This window comes from Caretta caretta, chromosome 10, assembly GCF_965140235.1.
Source record: "Caretta caretta isolate rCarCar2 chromosome 10, rCarCar1.hap1, whole genome shotgun sequence".
Taxonomy (NCBI): Eukaryota; Metazoa; Chordata; order Testudines; family Cheloniidae; genus Caretta; species Caretta caretta.
The window spans coordinates 23322566-23344677 of NC_134215.1; the positions used below are offsets into that span (position 1 = coordinate 23322566).

The 22112-nt window shown below is 41.7% G+C and overlaps 1 protein-coding gene across 2 annotated transcripts in view; it reads left to right on the forward strand.

The window, feature by feature from the left end:
- The window catches only part of LOC125643552 (uncharacterized), a 151787-nt gene extending 129711 nt beyond the window's left edge, over positions 1–22076 (forward strand). For both annotated transcript variants that reach the window (XM_075132769.1, XM_048866354.2), the window contains 15 exons: positions 603–764; positions 2106–2270; positions 3460–3625; positions 4492–4676; positions 5409–5501; positions 8199–8403; positions 9887–10074; positions 11019–11116; positions 11464–11648; positions 12759–12961; positions 13580–13769; positions 15064–15173; positions 18213–18335; positions 18967–19108; positions 21767–22076. In XM_075132769.1, coding sequence (XP_074988870.1) covers positions 603–764; positions 2106–2270; positions 3460–3625; positions 4492–4676; positions 5409–5501; positions 8199–8403; positions 9887–10074; positions 11019–11116; positions 11464–11648; positions 12759–12961; positions 13580–13769; positions 15064–15173; positions 18213–18335; positions 18967–19108; positions 21767–21771 — 2220 coding nt within the window. In that variant the 3' untranslated portion in view covers positions 21772–22076. The remainder of the gene's footprint in view (positions 1–602; positions 765–2105; positions 2271–3459; positions 3626–4491; positions 4677–5408; positions 5502–8198; positions 8404–9886; positions 10075–11018; positions 11117–11463; positions 11649–12758; positions 12962–13579; positions 13770–15063; positions 15174–18212; positions 18336–18966; positions 19109–21766) is intronic.
- The last annotated feature ends 36 nt before the right edge of the window (positions 22077–22112 follow it).

Below are 22112 nucleotides of genomic sequence, written 5' to 3' on the forward strand. Positions count from 1 at the left end.
AGTGTTTGAATTTCACATGAATCACCTTAGAACTCCATGAAAAATCTAGAATGGATTTTGAAACAGTCTATACGCATTAATCCATGAAAAATCTAGAATGGATTTTGAAACAGTCTATACGCATTTTCCATTGAGCTGAAGGAGGTTACTTTTCTTATTATTTTGTAAATCTTCACTATTTATGGATTTCCTTTATTTTCATGTGGAAAAAGAAAAATATTTGTAGAATAGCTAAGAATAAATCAGATGAAATAAAATACAGGCATCACTTTTGCCTTGAGTGTACAATGATGCTATACATTTGGGCCCAGTAGTTATGCTGGTAAACCAACATGCTTCCTAGTGAAAGAACTGTATTTTTGGATTATGTTGAAGCTTTGGCTCTTTAGGTAACAGGAGTTGGGTGAGACATAGAACTGACACAGCCAGCTAGCTGGCTGTGTATGTATACTGGACCTTCTTTTGGTTCAGAAACAAACCATGAACATGGGATGGGGAGTGAAGTTGGCAACCTGATGTGTGGGGGAAAATTGTTATTTTGGATAACTATAATGTTTCATTCAATTGCTACATTAACAGAGTATTTTCTCGGTTTAATACAGAGAAACAGACCATTGTATCCAGATGAAATTCAGTTAGAAGCCACTTTGGAGAATGTTTTTCTGACCTCGTGCAGCAAGCAACATATGCTGGGTAAAATAGAAACAGACTTCTCAACTTGGCTGGATTATTACATGAGTCTTGCACTGTGTGACCTTCCAAATGTAAGTCGGATATTAGTATATTGCTGCTACTGCAATTCACAAGTATTTGCCAGTGAAATGACTGATTTTCATTGAGTCTCAGCTTTCCACAAAAATTACCACCAGATATTTGTTTCTAGAATTTAGCAAAATATAAATAAAAATTGAATGGCATTTTGGGATGGGGAAAAATAGTTGTTACCACCAAACTCTCATTACTTTTTTATATATGCCTCATTTGGAGAGATTCTCTAGTCCCCCTTAAGAATGCCAGTCACTCCATTCCCATGCCCTTACTCAAAGGCCCTTGCCTTTCCCAGAGCTCATCTATGCAGTTCCAGTTGTTGGTCAGAGAGGTCACCAGAGAGCAATATACCAGGCTCTCCTTCATCCCTAGAAAAAAGAAAAGAAGGACTTGTGGCACCTTAGAGACTAACACATTTTTTTGAGCATAAGCTTTCGTGAGCTACATGCTTATGCTCAAATAAATTGGTTAGTCTCTAAGGTGCCACAAGTCCTCCTTTCCTTTTGCAGATACAGACTAACACGGCTGCTACTCTGAAACCTTCATCCCTAGCTACACAGTATTGCCTTGAGAGCATTCCCAGCCTGTGCTGGCTCTGGTGCTAGTGGTAGAATTTGGAGGTCAAGCTTTGGTCTCATGTTTGATGTTTGTTTTTAGTTTACACACACAAACTGGTCAAGTTTCTGTGTTCTGTCCTGTTTTCATGCTTAGAATCCAGAGCTTCCTGTAGATAATAAAAGCATCAAAATATTCACCAGCATACTCAAGGTCTGTATTTGTAAAATAAATTTCGTCTCTTCCCAGCTGCTTCCCTTGTTGGCAAGCACAGCAGGTTTGGGCCCAGTTAAAAATAGGGTTTTTATCTTGGTCCCAGTAAAACTTTCTCAAAATTTGGGATTGTTTATTTCTGAAGTTTGGACCTATCTTTAACATGCCACTTTAAAGTCGGATGTATCCTCCTGCTTTAAAAATCTTCTGCTTATATATAAAAAAGTATCTACAAGAATGACAGCTACCGTGGTGCAGAACAAGAGCAAAAAGAAATTCATTTGTTTTATTAGAAGTGCCATATTTAGTTCAGCCATTCATCTATTCTTGTAGACATAAGTGATTGCAGAATGTACAGTAGTTAAATCACAAAGATTTAGAGGCACAATAGAGTAAGAGGGAGCTGTACATTTCAAGAGGCATTGGTTTCTGAAATGACAAGTGCGGTTCATCAATTTGCTGAGTGACTGAGAGAATGCCAAGATCTGTGGCAACTCTTGCAGATTCTCTTACTCTTCTTAATTTCCATAGTAAAACTAAGCCTAAATATTGACATTTTCCATATTTAGGTAATTGTTCTCTCTGGAAAGCATCAGCTCAACAGAGGAGATATCATCCTGCAGTCAGAAGGCAGATTCCACCATACTGGTGATGTCAGAGAGGATGGGGTGCTCACAATAGCCTTAAAAAATAACAGCACAGCTGAAGTGAAGAAATATTTGATGGAATTTGAAGTGAGTTTAATGCTGGGCACGGACATCTGTGAAGTCTTTTAAAATAAGGGCTTTATAGCACTCCCAGTGTCATTTTTTTCTCTGTTGAAGTCATACTGCCATCTAGCTTCTAATCTGTGTGAGTGCAGTAAATGACTAACAAGACAGTAAAATGAGGAAAATTCAGGCTAAAAATCAAAAAGGAGTTTGCTTCCTGATTTTGGTAGCAAACCCCTTTACCATGTTGGTGTGCACTGCAGATGCAGTGTGACCACAAGAGAAAAGAAAGTACCAAGACCAGTCAACTGCAGACTTTGGTGAGAAATGCACTAAGTATACCTCTACCGGAGTGTGTGTTATGCTTTTTAAATGATCTCCACAGCCTGCTACTTTATTCAGTATCTGCAGGTTAAGTGACTGGCCTAGTTGGTGAAGCATAAAACGGGATCTTCGCAAAAACAAGCATATTTTATTCATGGGGAAACAAAATGTTAGACTCAAACAAAGGGTCCATTGCCAGAAAACAACATTGGTCTCTGCAAGAGAGATGGAGAACTGCCTGATACTATGATCATCAGTCAGGCAAACACCTTCCTTTCTCGTTTTTAACTTGTAGATAGCAAGTAAGATAGAGGAGCTCATGGGGAAGAGAAAAGCATTGAGGTCAACACATGACATTTGCTGAGCATGTTTTGGGAGGAACACTGATAGCTAACCATAATTATTTTATGCAACATTAGCTACCACTTGAAATATTTTAATGATTTGGACATTCTTCTAAAGGAACTATATCAAAAGAAGAGATATTAAAGGTGGGAAACTCAGCTCATGCATATGGGCTTTATACTCCTGCACATACACTGGGAATGAGTGGCACAAGCTGGCAGTATAGCAAGTAACTGATCATCAGTGTTTCTTTCATTGCCACCATTAAAAGATTATCCACATGCCTGGCACAATCTGCAATGCTGTAATTGATTGACTCCACTTTGCTATCAAATTGTTCTGTCTCAAGTCAATTATCCTATTGCTTGAGCTTTTCAGCACAGGATCTCTTGTGCGTAAAGCACAGGCATTGAAAAATATCTCCGTTACCATCTAGTCTTATGTAGAATCCATTTGCATTCCAACATCATCACTGAATGTTGCTTCATTTATTCTTTGCCTTGGCTCTGCATCAATATCTATTTTTTTCTTCTTATGAATGCAGCTAAAAGCATCTGAGGATATTTGGCTAGGTCTGACAGGAACTGCTACTTCCTCAGCTGTTCAAAGCCAAGTCCTGATGGAGGGAAATATTGATCAAAAAGAGAAAGTAAAAGTAACTGCTTCTAAAGGAAAGGAGTGTCATCAATATTATATGGGATATGTAAAGGGTAAGTATATAAGGGCTGCAATTTATAACAATAAGCTGTGATTGACAGCCAGTTGCATTGTGCACACACAGGAGAGGAAAGAGTGCCACCTCAGTTCAATTTTCATTGCCATTCAATCCGAGGAGTTGAGCCTATCAACAAGGATGCCAATTATGATGATAGTTTTTCACTATATGGACCCTGTATACTGAGCCCAACATCTCATTTAATATAGGCTGGGTGGTAGTGACTTGTGAATAACTCCCAATCAAGTCTGGATTTGAATAGGTGGTGATGTAGTTGAAACACTGTCTCGAGTGACTGATCCTCCCCTTGCCTACATGGGGTTTAATGTGCAAATCAAGGGTTGATAGCAATGGCTTGACTCAGAATGCCTGCAAAAGCCATGCAACACGTCAGTCCTCCCTTCTTGGTATGCTCTTGCACGGAAATGGATCCGTGTGTGACACTACTGCATACAGTCATTTTTGGGGGGATGAATGAGTGATTAGACTGCCCAACACATTTTCATTTGTGACCTACGCAGGATTTGAGTGAGTGAAAGACTGCGGAAGTCAAAGGGAGAGCACAAGAGTCATTATGGAGATCTGAGAGGAGAATGTCACCTTATTATGTTAACCCAATGCTTCAAAAAGCCTGCATGCTTTTAGTGTAAAGTATATACAAGTTACACAAAAGGAGAAATGCAAATAATTAAGCTGATTTGATGTTTCTCCTCATTAATCCTTGCTTCTCTCTGCAAGTACATAACCTCTATCGCTATTGCATAAATACCACTCTATTCAATTAATTATAAAGCTGGCTTTAAAACACTAATGCCTGTCAATATTGTCTGTGCAAATGAATATCTCCTTTTACTCTCCTAGGGGACTTGGAGGAAGGAGTAGAGCTCACTGCATGTACTGATGGACAACAGATGGCTACCATTAACACTTATCTCAGCGTTAATGGCGTAAGGCAAGAAAGAATGGGACAATTGACGCTAACTGCTGTTAACCAGAGCTTGAGTTTGGTGGCTCATGGTTGTGGAGATCCAGTAGTTAAAGTTGAGGTGAGATGCCTTTAGCAGCAGTTGATAGTAGTGCAGCAGTTTGAGCTATGGAATATTTTCTTAACCTCATCAAATTAGTGGAACATCCTCCAGATGGGTTTCATTAGTGGATTGTATCCAATAATGTAGCACATTAGAGGTGTTTGGGATTCTTCCCTCATAACCATGTATATTATGTTACCATTTTTATATCTGGGATGAGTCAACATTTGCGGGGGGGGGGGGGGGGGTTGGGAGTCTTGCCAAAAGTGGAGTTGAAAAGATCAACCCCTTAGAGCTAGACAGTAAGGACACTGTCCCAGCACAAAAATCCTACTGAGATCAATGGGTCCACTTTGTTCTAGGTAAAAACATACTAAGAGACAGACCCTGCTCCCAAAGAGCTGATAGTATAAATAGAAGAGACAGACAAAATTTCCCAATTTCATCCAGCAGGAATAGAACCCAGGTTTCCTGAATCCTAGTTCAGTGCCCAAGCCTCTGAACTCCCACCACAGCTCCATAGGAGTGCTGCAAGGAGGAGAGTCTTCAGAGAGCTGGGGCGTCAGCAAATTTCTCCTGTTCCCCTTTCTAGCCCAGGCTGCACCTTTTTGGAGCAATGTGCAGCTTGTTTCCCCAGTGGAAGTTCAACCACAAGGGAACTCTGCTGGAGTTTGACTAAACTCTTAATGGTCTTGGCCCAGGACAAGTGGTTCCTAAATCATAAAATCCTGATATTTCATATTTTCACAGTATAAACTTAATGAAATCGGGTCCCACCTTAAAGCCAAACTCCTGGAGAAGATCAAGAAGTTTGATGAATCTGTTTGGAAATTCAGGAGATCAGTAAGTAATGAGCATGACCAATTGGCTTAAAGATTGTAAACATCTTAAAAATGGCCAAATCATCTAATGCAGGATGGTCCCATTCTGTCATGCAGTATACCTGAGAGCACCATGAAATCCTGTGCAAGAAACATCCTTGCTATTCTCTGGGAAGGGGTCATTGTGGGGTGCAACACAGACCAGTGAAGCGTTGTCTCACCACCTGCCCTGTAATCTTGGGTGTCTCACAACACTTTGCTGGTGTAGCTCCCAAGCTGGTCCACTCACCAACAGCCTAACAGCATGCAGGTAATAGCCTAAGGGTCTGTGTATAGCTGCAGTTCTGGATCAACAGTTCTGACCCCAGCAGCCTATCAGCAACACTCCATCACACTCGGGCTTCCACCAGCCTGGGTTACTACTTGCAGGGTGATCCCAACACACTCCCAGTCCCAAATTGTCCTAAAAATGTGTGTTTTTCAGTCCAGTCCTCTCCTGGATAGTTCAGATATTAGATGTCCATTGCCCCTGTAAGCGGACAATATCCAGCAGTTTGCTCCTTTAACTGGAGTTATCCAAACAGTTCAGTTTGAACACAACACTGGATTAGTTCTGAATAAAAACAAAACAAATTCATTTAACTACAAAGAGAGAGATTTTAAGTGAGTACAAGTGCAAAGTATTAAAGTAAAAATGGTTACAGGAGAAAGAAAGATAGAACATTTTCTAGTAGCTAAAACTTAAATTACTCTTGGTTCAAGATAAAATCCTTGCCACATGTTCCCAGCAAATTTTACATGTCAGGATCCCTTCCAAAGTCAACAGGCTGGTCCCTTTGTCTTCTTTGGGGGGTGGGGGGAACACGACTGACTACCTGGGGAGTTTTTGCCCCTCACTTTTATAGTCCAGTCCCCCTTTTAAATGCATTTTCCTGAGGGTTACCCCTAGATAAAGTTCCTTTCTGCTGTGAAGATGGAGACATGGAGGCTCGTGGTGAAAGAGCTTCCATCTTGTTTGTGAAAATGCAGATCGATCTGTTCCTGGCCAGTTGACCAGTGATTTACAGTCAACTTTGATGACACCTGGCTAGAGGCATTAGCTTGTCCTTTATCTTTGCAAAACTGATGTACCCTCTCTTGCTGTCTCAAGGGCTCTGTTTACTACTTATAAGTAAACTGAGGTAAACACACATGCCTTTGTTTAGGACAGACTGTTTAACAACTTCTGCCTAGTCAGGGCTATGTGGGTTTGAATATACGCTAACAACATCATATGGAGGGGATTATAACTTTACATATAATATTGCAACCTACATTTCAGCATGATATTATTGATCAGTGAATTATTAGTTTTCAAATGATACCCCACAAGGCATATTTTGTAGAAAGATTATGGCAATAGTGTGTAGGGTGTGAATCCAGGGTTGCTTTTGGTCACAGTCATTAATACAAATTAAACACCATTGTATTAACTCTGGTTGTTTGGTTTAATTTGAACTATTAAATGGTCCATCCTTTCTGGACACTGCTGTTCATATAAAGGAAAAGCACACTCCAGCCTTATAAAGATTCCTTGTCTACGTAACAAACCCTAAGGGATGTTGATTCACCTCATCTCCAAAAGACTTTAGTGGAATTCTGGGCACTCAGTACCTTTCAGGGTCTGGTCCTATAAACCTGCCTTGGGTTTTCAATAAATCAGATAGCCCTTTTCTATAGGAATCTTGCAAGAAAGATACAAACCTGTCACAGATTCACAGGCTCTGGTCTATGTGCCAGCCTGTAGCCAGTCCTTCGGGAGTGATCCCTTTAGCATGCCAGACTCCAAGGGTCCCCACAGTCCCACAGGGGCAGGCCCACAGCCTCCACAGGTCTGAAACTGGGCCTTGGGCACCAGCAATCCCTGCGTCTCTCTCTGACTCCCTACAGTGAGCCCAGACAGGTCGTGTTCCTGTGGGAGGCTTTTTTTACACCTTCAGGGTGCACTACTCTATATATCTGCATCTACACCCGATAGGCTCTTCAATATGAGCCTAACACTGTATTAGTCACCTGGCATGCAGAATCTCAAAGTCTTTGGGTTATCATGAGAGGGTCAGGCTTAGGATATGGTTCCTATTGGTGGAAGAGAGGGTGTCGCCATTCTCTACTTCCCCTGATCGCATCCTCGCCCGCGTTGTCTCCTTTGTCTCCCAGTTCAAGGAGCGCTCTTTGCCTGTGTACCCTGCTCCTCTTAATGCAGACACCTGACACCTCTTGTCTTTGTTCTCCAGTCACAGCCATGCTGCATTCACATCCACAGCTGCCTCTGCAGCTAAGTAGTAATTTTTGGTCATTGGGGTTCCTATTGTTTCTGTAGGATCTTCCATCCAAATGTGTTGATTCCAGCCCAGACACTTCTAGTGCCTGTATGTCTCACATACCTAACCTGATCTCCCAGGCCTAGGGAAAAAAACAATTCTCCCCCCCCCACCCCCCATCGGTAGTGATGCCAAGATGATGGGTACAGAGTATATAGTATTTGTATACAGATAGGGTATACAGAAAATTCCCACATTCATCACAAAAGCATTATGGGAAATCTGTGAGGTTTGCTGCAAAAGACATGGTAGTCCTGAAGCTCCAGAGTGCTGATTATTGTCGCAGGAAACAGGCTCCAAAAGTTTGCTAAAGATCACTGCATATTTCTACATTTCTTGCTGTTTGGGGCCCACTGCAGGTGCAGCAAATTGATTTCCTGTATGAAGCAGCTGGCTGGCCTTTGAAAGCCTCCCAAGAGGTTGCTGGAATCCTCCAAAGTGGGGGGAAAGCTGTCGCCCAGATGTGGAAGCAGAGTGGAATCAGGCAAACCCTGAGGAACAACCTCCCACTTTACTTGGAAAAAATTCAAGACACTGTCCAGCAAATGCAAAATGAACTGAAAAGTAAGCAGAGCCATCTAAAGCCAGGGGGTATGCTGCACAGGGTGAGGTCAGTGCAGGAAGTAAGCAGGGGCTAGCAAACTGAGTAAATAAGATGCTGAATAGGTTTTATTTTGATCTATGAAAAAGTGCTGAGCTAGACAATGGGCTCTGATAGATTATTTATAAATATCTATACAAACTCCACTGGATCCATATTCACATAGATCATTTCTCCAGTTGCCACAATAAAAAAGCTGCCAGATAACCCTGGTTTAACAAACCCTCTAATGAAATCCTGGATGCCAAGTATAGTCTTTGACTCATGCCCTGAAGGTCAGTATATCTAGGCTCTGTCACACTGAGGGCTTGTCTACACTTACCGGGGGAACAATGCATGGCGATCGATGCATCAGCAGTCGATTTAGCAGGTCTAGACCGGCTAAATCGGCCGCAGATCGCTTTCCCGTCGACTCCTGTACTCCACCTGAACGAGAAGTGCAAGGGGAGTTGACGGGACAGCGTCTCCTGTCGACATAGCATAGTGTGGACCCCGCGGTAAGTAGATCTAAGTATGTCAACTTCAGCTATGTTATTCACATAGCAGAAGTTGCGTAACTTAGATTGATCTCCCCCCCCACCCCCCGCACTGTAGACAAGGCTTAAGACTGGCAGCAGATTCCTCAGTCAAGGAATACATGATGAAAAATGCCACCTCCCTCTCCCGCCTGGCATTTCAACCAATGGACCATTAAATTGAGGACTAGCGTGCTGGAACTTGTGTTAGCTAGATTCTGGGCACTGTACCTGTTCTGTCGTTAGCATGCTTCCGGCCCGTTCCATTGCTAGCCGTTCACATAATGTTTCAGATGGATGACATTTGCAGTCAAACTAATAGAGGAAAATCAAGTGAACTGTATTAATCTGTGATTAACAACTGCCTTCATCATGGCACAAGAGAAAACTTCTACCAAAGTCACGGAATGTCATCTGTCCCCCTATTGCCAATAGCCGGGCTTTGTCCTTGGACTCAAGTTCAATGTGTATTTGTGCTTTTGGTTATAATAACCAAATTGTCCCCTTGCTCCTCCTTGGAGGATGACAAGGTGGGAGGTAGAGCTGCAACAGTAGAGCAGCCAGGTGCTGAGGCATTCTGCCCATGCAGGGCAGATGGGGACAGACTGAGGGAGCCCAGGGAAAGCATGTTATGTAACATTCCTTACAGTGGATTTGAAAAAGCAGCATGCGCTCCCCACCATCTCAGTGTCTCCTGCTGGATGCTGGCAGGCATGTAGGTGAATCAGGGACATACCTGTTTTCAATAGCCTGTCCCGCACAGAAGATCAAGAACTAAAGCTCCAATCTCCTGTGCACGGAAAGATCCCCTTTTTTTCCTCTTGTACTCTCACCCTCCACCTGTGTTGGGGCAGTGAAGATTTTGTCCTGAAGCACAGCTGGGGACCATTTTGAAATCTATTTGCTAAGGTCAGTTTCACACTTGTTTCAGAGCCATTAGCGACTCTGAAGGATGCCTACTATGATGTGACTTTGAAGCGACTGGATGATGTTTGGCAAGAGAAAACAGAGGCATATATGAAGAAAATCCAGGCTTTTGTGCCCAGTATTGTAAAAGATGTATGGTTAATGGAACCAATCCAGGTGACATTAAGAGCCATGAAAACAGGCTTGGATATGGTTAGTATAAAACAATGTTTCATTTTTATATCAGAGGGGATGGCTTACAGGTCTAAGCATCAGCTTTGAAATACCGAGAGTCTCTCTACATACACGTCTGGCTCAGGTCCCACTCAGGCTGATTCACCCTGCATCTTTTCAAGGTAGATGCCATCATTGGATCCCTTTCTGTTTTGGGGCTGTTCACATGAGTTCTTAATAAAATTCAAGCTTTTTGTCTGCTCTGTGTGGACATCAAGGGTCATATTCCTCAACCTCCTCTCAAACTAGTTACTAAAATTGCACCTAAAATTTTAAGCAACATTTTTGTGTATGCAAATTGCACACATAGATTTTCACCTTCCTGCTTTGTGCACATACTGCTAATATATGGGTATGGCTGTTTGCTACTTTTGAAAAAGTGGCCTGGCATCTCAGTGACATGTTTCATATTAGAGGGTGTGTCACTCTGGTGTCTTTGGCCAGAATGACACCACGAGCAGTGTGCTTGTCATCCACATGGTTACTGTCTTCCCACCCCAGAGCTACCTGTGTAATTCCTGTCAGTCTATAGTTTGTAAATAGCCTTGGGGCCCGTCAGAGGTACGATATACTTAAAACTGTTTAAAGGAGGTTGTCTGGGCTGCAGAACCAATGCATATAATGGAGATCTCAATCCTCTGCCGTAGCAACTTTAGCACGTCAACTCATTGAAGTGTTGGTTCATGTTAAATGACATCATCATAGGAAGGCTGTATTTCTCTCTGATATTAACATGGTTAACTTCTCATTCACCAGCTACCTCTAAATAACAGGATGGTATGCTGTCAGGCAAGTGACAGATGTGAGGGAGGATTGAGTGTTTGTGGCTAGTCCTTTGATATCAAAGCAACGTTCTGGCTGGTCCGAAAACCATGTTAATGTCACAGTTGATTTTATAATATGCTGTTCTGGTTCCCCACTAGGCAACACACCAGATGCTGAGGTGGGCAGAAGCCAAGTTTTCCAGAGCTGTGAGCAAGTTCCGAAAGCCTTTATCAAACCTGTACAGTTTTTCAGCCAGGTAACAGTGGATATTCCTGGATAAGCTCTACACTGCAGTATAGTTTTCTAAACAGATATTTACATATTTGTTTTTCACATCAAGTTACAGTATTAGAGAAGAGAACCAAGCAACTGTCCTTGGACACCCTTTATACCAGTTAACATTGACAATATAAGTTATCATCTACTATCATAGCCTGCTTTTTCCACCTCGGAGAATAAATATCCACCAGCAAATAGAATAACTCTGGTACACTCAGCCTTAAGTAGCATTTTTCTTTCCCATTTTATAACATTTGATACATTAACTGCATTGAATCAATTTAACACCAGTAGTAACATGAGTGAATCATTTGTGTCCCAAAGGAACTGTGCAATGGCAGTGAAACTGCCAATGCTGCCTAAAGGAGACCACTCTGTGGACCTGGCAAACATCACTAACTACCTCATTGAAGAACAGATAATGAGGCCCCTCAAGGATCTCTACAACATCAACCCAGTAGCTGAATATTATAGAATCAAACAGAGGATGATGGAGAGTCCCTTTGAATGTAAGTTCCTTGACAGCTCTAATATATTTCTCAGCTGGTCCCAGTCCCCTCTGAGCTCCAGACAGAATTTTGCATAACTAGAGAGGACTGTTAATTAACACCATATTTCTATGGATGGTATTTCATGTAGACTGATATTTTGGTGGAATAACAGTCACCTACCAGTAAATAAGCTATTTTTGCGATCTTTCAGCTCCAGCAAGTTTCCATGAGAATTTTTCTTATTTTTTAAATTACATACTATGCAGAAAAGCTGTTTTATAACATCACTATGTTGAGAAATGGGGAATGAGCAGGTAGAATATATCTGTATCTCACCTACATCCCATTGTGATGAGGTCTCAGAGCATGCATTATGGCTGAGGTAATATCTGGGTCTCCTACTGAGGGCCTGATCCTAATTTCATTGAAGTCAATGACATAACTCCTGTTAACTTCAGAGTGCACAAGATGCAGACACTTCAGCAACCGCATTAGATAGGGAGCATTGCTAATAGGAGCATTCCTCATTGAACATCTGACCAACAATTAGTATACAACATATCTTCCAGAAACAGTAGTTTTTGGACAGTATATCTCATGCTTCATTAGCTCCAACAGCTGGGCAGAACGGAGGGCTTTAAAAGGGGGCTTCCGATGTAAGATTTTCAGGGATGCTGTGCACCCACTGTTTCCATTGACTGCAGTTGGAGTGGAATCCTCCACACCTGTGAAAGTCCCAGTCTTATCTCTGATTTTGCTGGCTTTCCTCTGTTTGAGGCACATGCTTAATATTTATTCCTGCTTTCTGTATAAGAATATGTATATTTAGCAGTAAGATTGTAAAAAGAGATGGGCTCAAGTGTAAACTTTGGATCCTGTTTTCATACTTCCCAAAGTTCTAGGACATTGGGATCCAGCATGGTATATAATTATAAGGAAACTGATGCATTTGCTGATAGGGGACAATTTGTAACTGCTTTAGAATTTATGCTGATGCATAGCTTAGAAAGTTTCCTGAGAACAAATAGGCAAAGAAGGTGTTCTGATTCTGGCAAGCAGTTAATAAGTGCCACCCATGGAGCTCTCTGAACAACACAGTGATATTGCTTTTGCAATATCATCCTCCAGATCATGCTGTGCTGATGGGCAACAAGCACTTTAGGACTTTTGATGGAAGAATGTATGATCTGACATCGAAGTGCAGTGTGCTACTTGCCAAGGACTTTATTCACAATACCTTTACTGTAGTGCTGAACCAGGAGAGTAGTGGCTTGAGATCATTGCACATGGAGATGAACCAGACTACCATTGATATCTACCCAGGACTCAAGGTAGGAGGGGAGATTCAAACTTCATTCCTTTCCAGAAGAGAATATGAACACTGAAATCACTGCACTTTGACAAAGAAGCCAAACCCTGAATTTATCTGCAGTTCAGACTTAGCATACAGTGGCTCACATAAGTTAATGCAAAGATAGGAAAAGCCCACTAATATATCAGCAAAAGGGAATAGCCCTCAATAAGAGAAACTAATACCATCAATCCTGGATTATATTCTGCCTGGCCCATATGTGGATACATGGGATGGAGAAGGCTCAAGGAACCTTTCCCCAGCATGGCCCATGTAAGCAGGAAGAACTACACCACCTGCGCTTGGAGCAACAAGCTATACCTCACTGCTTGTGTCCACCTGGGAGGCTTTGTGCTTCACTGCTCCCTTAGGAGCTTCACACTGTCCTCCACACGGGGCTGTGCATAAATGGCACCATCCATTTGCAAATGTGCAAACTGTGAGCTGACCCAGTAACCAGGAGTTGCCATTTCTAACATAAGTTATGTTTCAGATATTTGAAAGTAGAACTTCATTGGGGAGTTCAGGGGAACCAACACCGTGCAAAGTCCATCCTAAGTTAGTTACCCTGAACATTTTTATCATTATCTTAAAATAGACATACAAGATGTACAATTTTTCCCAAACGGAAGAGAACTGCCTCAGTTTGGATCAGTCCCTTGAAAAGAATGGCATCACCATAAGAAAAGACGCTAACAGAATTGAAGTATTGAACGAGAATGGAGTCTTTGTCTCCTGCAACTTTCACTATGATCTTTGTACTGTTACACTGGATGGATGGCATCATGGTAAGTACTAAACATTCAGCATAGCCATTCCCTTCTGCTTCTAATTTGTTTTTCTCTCTCTCTGAATTCTAGAAACCTCAGGTTTCAGAATACGGGCTGCCCTGCATCAGCCTTTCCCTCAAGCCCTGGAGATGGCACAAGACACTGCCAGTGAATATGATGAGAAATATATGTCCCTATAGTAACAGCAGCAAGTGTTTACAGGGGTGGGCAAACTTTCTGGCCCGAGGGCCACATCGGGGTGTGAAACTGTTTGGAGGGCTGGGTAGGGAAAGCTGTGCCTCCCCAAACAGCCTGGCCCCATCCCCTATCTGCCCCCTCCCACTTCTTGCCCCCTGACTGCCCCCCTCAGAACCCCCGACCCATCCAATCCCCTGACCACCCCCCCACCCCCCGGGACCTCACTCCCTATCCAACCTCTCCTGCTTCCTGTCCCCTGACTGCCCCGACCCTTATCCACAACCCCACCCTCCAGCAGACCCCCCCAGGACTCCCAGGCCTATCCAACCGCTCCCTGTCCCCTGACCGCCCCCCCCCCAACCTCCCTCCCATCCAACCGCCCCCTGCTCCCTATCCCCTGACTGCCCCCTGGGAGCCCCTGCCCCTTATCCAACTGCTCCCCGCCCCCGCCAGCCACGTCACCCAGAGCACTGGTGGCACAGTGAGCTGAGGACAGCAGGGGAGGAGCTAGCCTCCCTGGCCAGGAGCTCAAGGGCTGGGCAGGACGGTACCACGGGCCGGATGTGGCCCGCGGGCCGTAGTTTCCCCACCTCTGGTTTACATAGAACGATTATAATTTTCCAGTCGTTTAATGGAGTATAGCAGCTTGAGGTGCCAGTACCATGTGACCAGCCAGTCCACCTCCACAAGCCAGTCTGAGAGCTTCTGTCTAATATGTCAGATATAATGGAGCATATGAACGTATGGTACAAAAGCTTCATTCTTTTGGTATGATTAACATACCCCACTCACGGCTTCACCACTCATATGTAATGCACCACCCCAAACTTTACAGCGCACCACCCTGTATCTTTATAGACATACGTCTTCTGTCATGGCAGCTCCTTTCTCCGGCAGGAGGGCAGAGTGAAAAGCTAACACATGGGAGGACAATATAGCTCCTTCAACCTGTTACTCTGCCAAGGGATACCATCCTTCTGGCACCCAAACACATCACCTCTGCCTTACACCTGAGCTCCATTAGGCAGGATAGCAAAAGGCCAGAGGTGGCTTTTAAAACCAGAATTCTCCTGTGGCTCTGTTTTTATCTTCCTCTGTTTTCATTTGGTTCCAGGTGTATCAGCTGGTCTTTTTGGTACCAATGATAATGAAGCTGGAAATGAATGGATGCTTCCCAATCACTCCTACACTGGTAGCGTGCAGGAATTTACACAGAGCTGGCAGGTATGCTTGCTATCTCACTGCTATCAGAAAGCACTGTTGCAAGATATCTGTCTTTTGAGGTCACATGTGGCACTTGGAACACAAAGGGCCACGTAACATACACGTGACAGAGAACTTCTGTTTTACTGAAAGGGTTAAAATCATACAGATAGAAGGTACAGGAACACATGCGTTAGCCACAGAATACTGGAAATGTGGACCAAAATATTCACCCTACATTTATTTGGGGGAAAACTGCATTTATGTGCTTAAACTTTCCAAGAAAATTCACCTTCAGGCAGAAACCATGCATGGAAATTTTGGAATCTTTCCCCTGGGCTGAAAGTTTCCATGCTTGGTTTCTGCCTGAAGGTGAATTTTCTTGGAAAGTTTAAGCAAATAAATGCATGTTATGGCCAGGTAAATATCACATTGGTTGTTTGCACACACAATTTCACTGAATGTGTTTTCAGCCACTACAACCACATGCACACAATTCTAATATGGACCCAGGTGTGCAGTTAAACGAGGCATATAGCTAGTCAAGGGTGTGACTAGCTAATATATATTTGATAGCAGGCGCTCCAGGAAAAATGAGCAGAGCTCATAAGCTGTACTACAGAACTAATGCAGAAAAAGGAAAATGAAGCTTACAATGCCTGGCCAAGATGTTTGCCTTTGAGAACACCAACTCTGGTTGGTATTAACTCCTCTGTGGCCTTTCCACATCAGTTACTAAAGAGCTTACTCAAAAAAATACCCAAAGCAGATGATGCCACTGAGACTTTGTGGCTCTTCCTTTGCAAGACTATGATCTACTTCCACAGCCAGAACCACTGCAACCATCTACCTCCAATTCAGGGCTTCTGAACTCTGCCTCAAATAGCAGAAGGGTTCAAGATATCTTACTTCTGCTCTGCTATTGGAGAATCAGATGGATGATTATATGGGTGATATGGCCAGTATCATGGTGGGATGGACAGAGGTGCATTGTTAATGTAAACTACTTATTTATTATTAATTTCCTTCCATTTAGAGGCACTCCCTGACTTATGCAATTGTTCCGTTCCAGAATGCCTTCTGTAACTCAAATTTTGCATGTGTCGGAAATGTATACCCAACCATTACGCAAAAAAACAAAAAAACCCCGCCTATTTCTAGCTTACATAACTTTTTCCGTAAGTGCGGATTTGCGTAAGTCGGGTCTTGTGTAACCTGGGGAGCGTCTGTATTTAAGAATACATATTAGCACCAAATGCAAAAGCACCTGGGCAACTTGAGTTAGTAAAAATAATCAATTTAACACAATATATACGAAACTTCTTGTAATACCGTAAACAAGCTAGGGAGGCATGCATGACCTTTTAAAGTGGTTGATGTCATAATGACTCTGCTTATACTATTGATTGCTACATTTTATTTGTATGCCACACAGCATCTTTGGAGTGCTGAATACCGCCAGGAAGAATCTATAGATGACTTTAGCTGAACTCTGTGAGCTGCTTGCAGTCAGTTTGACTCCTATCCCATTCAGAAAAAGTAATAAAAAGATTGACTTGCTGATAATGTACCATTGTCATACATCATTAAAGGAAGGGCCAGGAATACAAATATGCCAAGTCAGGAATTCATTCTAATGACTACAAACTTTTTTAAAGGGGTAGGATGAGACAATACAGTGGGAATAACCTGCCGGACAATGTATTTAGTGGTACTGATAAAATGGAGCTTACATCTCTTCAACAGTGCAAGTAGGGCGGTACGGTACAGTCTGCCATACCAGCAAGATCTTTATAGCTGGTACAGCGTACCAGAAAGACACAGGAGGAGCAGAACGTGGGGCCACCAGGCGGCCCCACGCAGCAGCTCCTCTGGGGCAGCTGTACCGCCCCAGCCCTTTCACTCAGGGTCTCCTCCGTCTGTAAAGCAGCCCTGCCAGAGAACAGGGCTGGGGGCAGTACAGCTGTGCTGGAGGAGCTGCCAGCGTGGGGCTGCTCGGTGGCCCCCCGCTGCAGTTCCCAGGAGAGCCCTGAACTACCCCAGCCCTTCCACGCAGCTGCATCTCTCTGTGCTCAGTTCAGCAGCCCCGCCAGAGGACACGGCTGGGGTGGGTGGGTGCAGGGCTGGGAGCTGTAGAGCTGAGCCGGAGGAGCTGCCGGCATTCTAACTCCTATCCCTGCTGTGGTTCCCAGGAGAGCCCTGAACTGCAGGGGGCAAAGGAGCAGAATGTGGGGCGACAGGAGACTTTGTAAGCCAGGAGCCATGCGATTGAATGCCTGCATAGAAAAAGAATTGTTTGGGAGGCTAAACTGTCACATTAAAATTCTCTCCTTAAGGAGACAGTAGAACCTGAGCTTACATTTGTGTTCTGCCTGAATGTAGAGTTGACCTCATGGCATACTGATCTGATGCACAAATGTGCATTTGCAATGTTCATGCCAAACAAATCATGACATAAGCTGCAGTGAATCCTGCTCATTTCTAATTTTGTTGATGTTGCATATCACCACTTTTGTGATTGGACCTGCATCACGATAATCCACCCACATCTCATTGTGCAGAAATGTTTGTCATTGCTACTACCTTCCACTTGTGATTATTTTCTCTTAAAACTTCATAAATATTCTTGTTAATAAGTGCAATAGTTAGAAAGAATCTGAGTAACTGTTTTCTCACTATAAAAGGACCGAGTAAAAACACTACTTTTAATAACATTATAAATGACAGATTAAAAAAGACAGCTAGCCAACAACTTGTTTCAGAAGTTATACAAAAAAATCTTTAATGAATCACAAAAATTGATAGGAAAAGGAAACAATGTTTGTAACCTGTAATATTTATAAGACGATACAGTCGTTGTTTCAACTATAAAGAGTGCATGCCACATCCTAATATTAATGAAACAATAAACAAGTATTCAGAGCAGTGTAAAAGAAAAAGTCTAACAAGCCCTCATCTTTATTGCTTGCAGTGATATTGCCCAATGTAAATGAAGGGGTTTACAGTGCATTAGTACTTTAAAAAACAGTGTTTATTTATTGACTAGTCTTGTTTTCTCAGGTGAGCAGTCACTGCAACTACGTACAGAAGAAGGTGAAACCGTGTTCCATCACAGCTAAGCAAAAAGTTTGTAAAGTGTTTTTTCGAGAACCTCACTCTCTTCTTAGGAACTGCTTCAAAGTTGTAAGTATTAGTAAGAATCAGTGAAGGAAGGTTTGAACCTCCTATCACCACTCTTCAAAGCTGCATAAATGAATTATGAAAGATTGCAGGAAGGTGAACATTCCAGCATCCTTACTTTTAACTATCAGGCGTTTAGTTGAAAACTCAACCTCTGTAGTGATCAGAACAGCATCACAGAAGGACTAACCAAATGTCACAGTCTCTCCACCACATAAATACGTTTCTCTGATCGATGGAATGCTATCTTGTCTTGACATTGTAGTTTATCATACTGGTCTAGAATATGGAATACAGTAAAGCCCTAGAATCAGTCATAATACAAGATATGTTAATACTGATTTCAGAAAACGGACATGTGGAATGAAAAAAGTCAATTCCTCTGAAGTTCTTGATTTCATTCTTTCACAGTTAATTTGCCTGATTTGCTGCAGAGTTATTTATAGACTCTTGATAGGTCTAAATACCTTAATTTCACCTATGTTAATTCTCATTTGCAGCTGAGGTTGACAACTCAAGACAAGCTAAAAGAAGGTTTATTCACATTTCCAAATTATTATCAATCTGTTAGAAGAGTTGTGCACTTTGCTTCATGTAACCGAAACGTTACGTATAACTCTGTTCATGTTTGAAGGTGGACCCTGAACCATTCTACAGCATGTGCGTGCATGATGCTTGTGACTCCAGTGAGTTGAAAGCTGCCTGCAACTTGGCAGCTGCCTTTGTCCACTTGTGCAGCAGAAATTTTGTCCCCTTGGAAATTCCTTCTCAATGTGGTAAGTTTAATTTCTGTTCCTCCCAAACACTCTGCCTGGGATGCCAGGCTTAACATACAAATGTTATCTAGTAACGTGGCTGTAAGTAATCATAAAAACACCATTCCACAGTTTTCTGCTTATCTCCAGTCAGTTTTGTCCCCCCAGTTTATATTTCAGCCTTTGTTTTTAACCACGAGAGCAGACACCACCTCTGTTTCTTATTCCCTGCTGGCTATTTATTTCCTCCGAATTTGCTTAGTGAAAACATTTTTACAATATTATAAACTTATTTTCCCCATGTTTTCTAATTCTTTGATGATCTTTTTGCTTTGTTCCTTTGTTTTCCTTCTGAATAATTTATCTGGGTTCATGTAATCAAAAATATATATTTTGTGATTCAAAAAACAAAAAAGTTTCCCTTCCTTCCACTCTTTTTAATGAGATCTGCATTCCTTAGAATTCCAAGATTATCAAAACCACTATTTTAATCTGACCATCAGTTATCTCAAATCCATCTCTCTGCTGCTCTCTATTTAGAACGCAGAGGTAGAAAACTTTCAAAGGCGTGATTCTGGAGGTTTGTAACTGTTTACACCAGAGTCCCTGCCAAAATGAAAATGGTGTGAAAATTAGAATCAGGCCCATCACCTGATTTAAGTGATGGTGCCCAACAGCATATAGAGTAGCGCATTCCACTACTCCATCTATATTCTGGCTACCTTCTTGTTCTGTTTCTTCTAAGCAGCTAAATTATAGCAATCATTTCCCAATGGCAAGAGACAACCGCTGTTATTCCCATTTACATTGTATGGAATCATCTGTCCTCTGCCTCAATATATTGTAGCTCTAGTGCTGATCCTCAGCCATTGTAAACACAAGTGTGCAATACTAGTAGCTAAATGAAAAGCAATCTGTGTAGGCAGAATGGCAAGATTTTGATACATCTTGCATCTTGTAATTTAGGGATAATAAATAGCTGCACATTGAACTTTATGTAGAAAACACCTAATCCCATGCATTTCTGAATTATTACAACACACCTCAACTGACTCCTGCACATATCATTTTTTTGGCTCTTTGTTTCCAGATATTATAGATAACAGCACCCTTCTTGAACTGTATGTGCTGTTTATTGACTACAGTAGATAGATAAATAATTAAAAACCCACTACAACTGCTGACGTGGTTCCTTGTTCTGCATTATACGGCGCCTAAGTGCAATAAAGAATGGCTTCTAATATGGAAACATTTGAGGCTATAATTATCGTCTGAGAAAAATGAATCTTTGAAACTGACCCCAATAATTAACATTTTATTTACATGTAGTGTACAGTCCTTTATTTGGAAGAAAAGAAGTCCTTACATCACTTTCACTTATTGAGAATATTAAAGGAAACAGACATACAAATCACTGCCATGCTAATTACTACCACACTTGTCCAAATAATAATTTAAGGTGTAATGATCCATTTACGACTTATTTACTGCAAAGAAAAGCATTTACTGTAAGTAACTGATAGGACTATGCAGATGAGGGGATTATGCAGTTGCTAGAATTGAAGCACTTAGATTTACGCTGCTAATTTGTCTGCTGTATGCACTGTTGAGGCTTGGAAATGAGAAAATGGAAGCTCTCTTGGTACATGAAATGAAATGACAAGTTATTCCCTGGCATTTGTAAATTCATTGCCACCACAAAAGATCAATTGATTTGGTGACTACAAACGTACAATTACATTTTTAACAAGCTAGAAGAACTACAAGTGTATAATATTTTTTTACACATGACCACGGGGGAAGACCATCAGATATTTGTGGATGAGGCCACATAAATAAAGCCTTATCAAAAGAATGCTCAGTATACATGTATGTGCATGCATACTTCTAGGTGTGTGCATGAGTATTACATACTTCTCAGAGGAGATAGTGATAAATCAGTAGGTGAATGCAGGGTTTGGGCTGCCCAGTGTATAGACAGTACCCAGCTGCAAAATCTGAATCTGGATTTTACTCTAAGCCCACTAAATCTCAGGAGTATTGAGTTTTATTTGATATCTGCCACCTCTAATAGCATATTTAAGACATACATAGAGGAATTCACTTCTTTTAAATACAGAGACAGATATTTGTTTAAATTTAAAAAAAGTGTCTGACACTGAATATTCAGTTAAAGTACGCAAACCATGTTTACAATAGGCCGATCACCAAGTTTGTGAAATCAGCTAGTAGTATTAACCTATATAATTCCTTAAGAGTTCAGTACTGTTGGGAACCTATCAACATTTGGGCCATTGCCAACAGTTCTCATTCAAACAAGACTTGCACTGACTTGAATGCTAGTTTTTCCTGAGTAGAGATTTCAGCACAGGAGCTTGTCTGTGTTGCCAAACTTTAGTTAAAAAGAAAAAAATACTTCCTTCTTCTAAATATAGCTTAGGGTGGAGCATATCTGGGCCTGATTTTATTTTAAATGTCCAAAGTCACATATTCATAGTGTAAGTAAAACTTCCTGGCCTGCTTTGGAACAACCCAATGAAACTTTTATTTCCACTGATCCCTTTTATTGGTGGGACATCTGATTGTATTTATTTTGTATAGTTTGGTTCGCTAATTACCTTTTTATCCTCTGAGAGTCCAGAGAACACTGTCTAGTAATGTATCTCTTTTTACTTGCAGTTTGAATTTTCTCTTAATTGCAACTATCAACCCTGAAGATGAAAAAGCTGTTTCAAGCTCTGAAAAAAACCCGGTTTGACAACCTAGAAGCAACAGTATGGCAAACCAGCAACAGTGTCCACAAAAGCCAGGACTTACAACACAGATTGTAAGAAGAAAAGCTTTTCAGGCTACAGAACCTGAAGAAAGTTTAATTTTTACAGTTACTTGTCATTATATTAATATCACATCAGGATAACTCTGACAAGAGAGAGAGAACGTTAGAGTAACTTTTATTTTAAAAAAATAAACCTCTTGTTTTGCCCTCCTCTTCAGATACAGAATTTCATTTTCATAATTTGAATAT